Below are 5561 nucleotides of genomic sequence, written 5' to 3'. Positions count from 1 at the left end.
TTAAGTGAAGCCAGTGATAGAACAGGCGTTCATTTGTATGATTTATTCATCATAGTCATAGACCTTACTGCCCACAAAATTCACACAGTGTGTTTCTGTAACATGCAGTGTACAGACTGAGAATCAAAGGAAATGTTCCTACTACAGAAAGAGTGGGATGGAAGAGGTTGGAATTCAAAAGAGAATGGAAGATTGAATCAGCAGAAAAAAGAAATTCTATATTTAATCTAGATTTTCAAAGGGTTCGTTCATCATGGGACACAGCTTTCACTAGACCTATTAATCCATGGAGAATCTTAAAGAAAAAGAGGTAAAACATATTAATGAAATTGTCTTTTAGCTCAGCCTCTGAGATTACGTGCTCTGGCATCAAGAGTCTACATTAATGACATATTGTGAAGTTGACAATTGACAAACAAGCTGATGATTGTTCTAGAGAGTCCTTGAAGCATCTGTGTTCCCATTCACACTACCCTCCAGAAATCACAGGCTGAGACTCTAGAGTCTGAGGAACAAACAGCTGGAAATAAACTACTGAATGAATTAAAACCAGCTCCTCTGAAGAGAGATTGCTTCAATTTGAAATTATCTTTTGCAAGGACAATACAAAGGACATGGATTAAGCAACAACAATCTTCCTCTTCAGTAGCTGAATTTTGTAATTAAACGCATTTTATCTCAAAGACGAGACTTCTTATCATTCAGTTTTCCTAAGCTTCCAATCTTTTTTTTTTTGTAATACCTTAGACTAGCAAATGGAATCAATTTTAACACTGACTATCTGTATTTGCTCACGTTTATCTGTATGCCTGTAGCACAAGTGTCTTTTTTTCTTTCCCTTTTTTAAGTATGAAATGGAGCAAAAGGAAAGTTTCTCGCTGCTAATTAAAAAAGAGTATTAACTTATAAAGTGTTCCTAGATAGAAGGGGGAAAAAAACACAGCCTTCAAGCAAGAGCCTCTGTGAAACTAGTGCTGTTTGCTTCTCCTCAACTCAAAAGTGCAGTTACCAGAAAAACAATCATATAGATGAGTCTTTGACTGGTTACTCACAGAGGAAATTCACTGCTAAGAAACTGTATGAATATTTACTAGATGACATTTCTCACAGTATTTTCTATAAAATTAATATATAACCAGGAGTTGAAGACATTCCCTTTGTCCCACTGTACCTTCACCAAGTCCTCAATTGTCAGGTAATCTTCAAGATTTGCGTTCCTCCTGTACCCCCACGACCTCTTGTCAATAGTCATGCAGTTCTCCCACTTGTGAGGCAGAAGGTGTCCTGGGTTGTACCGGTCACTACATGTGTAGAAGCCACCATGCTTACAGATGCTGCCTACTCCCCAGCGGTCATTAGTCACCACTGTGTCCCGAACTGGACTGGAAACAAAGAAATTGTATGTTTATGATTTTAATTCTAGCCATTACAGTCAGAGCCCATGTAATCCCTCCCCCTCACCTCCTGTACAGCCCTCCCAGAAATTAGCATTTAGAATGACTTCTGTACTACTGCAATTAGATTTAATGCTATTTCAGGAACCCAGTTCTCAGGGAAATATGCTGCAGCCTTTCACAGGAGTCCAGCTAGAAGGGGCACTAAAGAAAAATGATTAATAATCATTGCCATCTTAACTGATGAATTTGCAAGCATGGTTAAATAAATATGAGAGTCTAAAACAAGCTTCGGTAGTTTTAGGTAAGACCTGGATTATTGGCACGCTATACATCAGGTAAATTAAGATTTAACCAAGTCCCCGTAAGTGGAGGTAATAAGTTCCACAAGTTATACAGAAGGAGACAAACTAGACAACAGAATTTCAGATTAGGAGCTAAAATAGCATCATGATACACCTGTCATTATACAGCCAAGCTAGAAAACCAGTGCTGTTCCAGTAAGTATCTGGTGCATTTTCATCCCCATCAGACCAAACTATTTCTGGTTGGTACTTGGTCACAATTTCATAGAGTTCTGGTAATGATTTACTGGTTGAAAACTTTCGTGTCTTGAAGACATTGGTGGCATCCTCGAGGAAGAGAGGATTAAACCATTCAAACAGGGAGTGATATAAACCAAAACGCAAGTCAGTTCTGTTTCTGACAGATGTTTCTAGTTCAGCCACAAGATCTCGCTTTGGTCCCACATCAACAGCGTTCCAGTTCCAAGAATATTTGGACCCCCACAAAGTAAAGCCTGAAAAGAGAAAAATTAAAAGCTAAGAAAGGATAAGTTCTGATCATCATCTGATCCTCCTCAGTTGTTCACTCCATTCAAATGCCCATATTAAATTAACCAAAGATACAGAAACTTTTGGACACATCATTAGATTTTTACTGAATGTAGTAAATTTGAATTCTGAATATACATTCAACAGTTGGAAGATGAAACATTAGCTTGCACATTCTGCAACAGAGACATCATATGCATTCAGACTACTCTCCTCCCTTCTGTTTACATCTCATGCAAATGTTCACTGTTCATTTGTCTTATCGTTCATTAACAGCTCAATCAGCAACTCAGTACACGTGCATAAGCAGAGTGCAAAAACTCCTGAAGCAGCTTTTAAAACATCAGTATTAAACATCCCCACCTCTCAGACATCCAGCAACTCAGCTCAAGCACTGCAGGCACTACCACGCTGCAGATTTAAACCATGGCCACAGGGGCTCCACTCTCACCTTCAAGCTGCTTCACACTCATTGCCTAATAAATTGTGCAGGATTCTTTGTGAACTGGATACATGTAATCGTATCGGGTTGTTTGTTTTTTTTGTTTGTTTTGTTTTTGTTTGTTTTGTTTTTGTTTTTAACTCAGTGGAAATTACTCCACACAATCAGAGTTCTGAGTGTGTCAGAGATGGGATTGAATTTCACAAGTAGTTACTTGTTAAAGTTGCAAGTTTCAAGCCAACATCTCCCTGAACACCAACAACACTGACTGGATTGCCATATTGCTTCCTGATATTCTATACTTCTCTTTGCTATTAGGTTTCCTTCCAGCCGTGCCCTTTTTCTTTATTTTTCTTTGCTAAGCATCTTGACTTTTGGAACATATTGCTAAATTCCCTGGAGAAACCTCCAGGCAACTGCCAGTTCAGAGCAGCTCTCCATAGACAGAACAGTGCAGCATTCACTTTGTGGTTCCTTGAGCAATATGTTACACAACAATCAGAAATAAACCCAGCTACTGCTAGAAGTTCGACTGCCCCCACACTACAGACTGTCTTACATAGAAGAAGAAAACCATGGCACAATCTATTCTTCCTTCTATGTGAGTTTCACATGCGTAGTTTTTGTGCAAGAGTCAGGAAAATGCCTGCACATTTTAACTCTTTGACTGGATTGGGGCAAGTAATTGTGTCATTTCTCTGCCTTTCTCTTAGCAGGCAGGAAAGTCACATTCCTTCAGTTAACAAAAACACAACAGTTTCTAACATTCAGAACCCTTCTGCTTACCTTCATGATGTTTTGAAGTTAAGACAACGTATTTTGCACCTGAAGCCTTCAGAATATCTGCCCACTGGTTAGGATCAAAGAACTCTGCTGTAAACAGTGGCCCAAAATCTTCATAACTGAACCCAGGTGGGTAATTTGCCTTCATAAATTTCACATAGGGCTCCCTCTTTTCCTTCTGCCAGTACCACCTACAAAATACAGATCAAAACCATGTCTGCTGGTGTGTTTTTAGACAAAGAAAAGATTACTGAAATCATTAGTTCCTATTTGCATTCACACTGAGAGGCACGAGAACTGGATGCACGTGAGGCAGACACATAAAACTGCTTCAGAACATAACAGCATTAATAATTAAAGGCTTCCTTTTCTGTGTCCTTTCCCCATGCTCTGCTTCTTCCACTGGCTCCACTTTGGAAAGGTCCCAGGATTTCATTTGTGAAGTCAATGCCATTGCTCCAATCGCTCCAGCTCACAGTGAGGCTACAGAGCTGCTCTGGCCTCACCCTCACCATGAGCAGAGAACATAAATGGCCAATACAGCGCTATGTGTCTTCTGCCTGCCCTACCTCTCCCCTCCCTAGAAACGAAAGAGGAAGTCCAGATACAGCATGCAACATCAAGCCTTATTGCTGGAGGCCTTCTATAACTGCTGGGGAGAAAGGATCTGAAAGCTTTCACCTTTGCATAAACAAAGCCCGGCAGCAAAATCCTGCTGGCAAATTTAGGCATAAATGAACAGAGTTTGAAAGTAGAAGGAAAAAACACCAGAATTGGAATATCTGAGATGCATTTCTCCCTCCCACTCTGAGCCAGTCTCTGTACCAGCACAGCAGTTGCATGGATCTTACTGTGACCTTCCCAAAGAGACTTCAGTGTAAACTAATACAATCTCTGGGAGCCAATGGGGAAAAAAAAATCTAAAAAATAAAAGAAAGAGGCTGAGGCTAGCTTCCTCCTTGAAAGAGCCTGAAAACAAAACCAACCAAACTGGTTTTTAAGCATGTAACTGCACAAATAAAGAAGTAACATCCTTCCTTTGTCACACAGCTTGCTAACATAAGCCTTTCTGCTCTGACAAGACTGAGTTTCAGAGCTGTACTGCCAAGGCCATACAGCCCTGCAGGGAAGGAGGCAGCTGGGCGGCACCAGGGTCTGTGGCCTTGCCCTGAGGCTTTGGGCAGGGACCTGGGCCACCTGAGCGTGCTTGCCACCAGGAGGTCCTGCAGGGCTCCTCACCTGGATGAGCCTAAGGGAGGAAGGTAGCAGGGATGGAAACAGTCATCCACTGCATCAGATTGTTTTCAGACCTTTTTAGAAAAATAAGAAGAAAAAACAGGATGTTTGAGCGTGAACGCGTGTACGAATCTTCCTGTGAGAGAGGCCTGAACAGAACCTAGCCTTTTTCCTCTCTAGCAGAAAGTCATTACTCAGTAAATGGGAGTACGCAGTAAGAACTGCAGATACCCTTATATGCAACTCCGAAAAGAATAGGCCGAATATTGCCTTCAGTAAACAGTGATTTGCTGATATGGACGTCAGCTTGCTTTATGAAGATCGCTTTTAAGCTTCACCATGACAGAGAGCTGCTGTTTACCTCCACACCCCACAGTGTGACTTAGAAGGAAACTATACAGACAGCTACACTCAGCAGACCAAAGGCTCGAACTAAATGGATTTGAAGGCGCTGAGCCTGAAGTTAAGTGGAATGCACTTCTTCATGAAAGTGATAACGAGAGATGAAAATCACCATGAGCAGCACAAAGGCAAACAAAGCAGCGCCAACCAAGGGGAGCACTGGGCTGCCCGCAGCCCTCCGCCACAGCTGTCCCCATCGCACTGCGGCGCCCTCCACCGCGGCACCTCGGCTGCCTCCTGCCGCACCTCCACCTCTCTCGCAAAGCTCGCAGAAAACCGCACTGGCCTCCAGCCCCGCTAACCGTGACGCCCCCTCCCTCCATGCCCGGCGGGCAGCAGGCGAGGCGGCAGCTCACCAGAACCACTCGCTGCCGAAGCTGGGCACCGCGAACACGCCCCAGTGGATGAAGACGCCGAACTTGGCCTCGTCAAACCAGGTGGGCAGCGGACGGGCGTCTAGCGAGGCCCAGG

The 5561-nt window shown here is 42.8% G+C and overlaps 1 protein-coding gene across 1 annotated transcript; it reads right to left on the bottom strand.

Moving 5' to 3' along the window:
- Window positions 1-439: 439 nt before the first annotated feature.
- On the bottom strand, window positions 440-5559 carry FUCA2 (alpha-L-fucosidase 2; the record flags this gene model as incomplete). Its single annotated transcript, XM_010707307.3, has 4 exons — window positions 440-1382; window positions 1854-2193; window positions 3456-3643; window positions 5447-5559. Coding segments are annotated over 4 exons (933 nt in total), but the record flags the coding sequence as incomplete, so codon positions are not given.
- Window positions 5560-5561: the final 2 nt, after the last annotated feature.

This window comes from Meleagris gallopavo, chromosome 2 (genome assembly GCF_000146605.3).
Source record: "Meleagris gallopavo isolate NT-WF06-2002-E0010 breed Aviagen turkey brand Nicholas breeding stock chromosome 2, Turkey_5.1, whole genome shotgun sequence".
NCBI lineage: Eukaryota > Metazoa > Chordata > Aves > Galliformes > Phasianidae > Meleagris > Meleagris gallopavo.
This window is presented reverse-complemented; position numbering and strand designations above follow the sequence as displayed.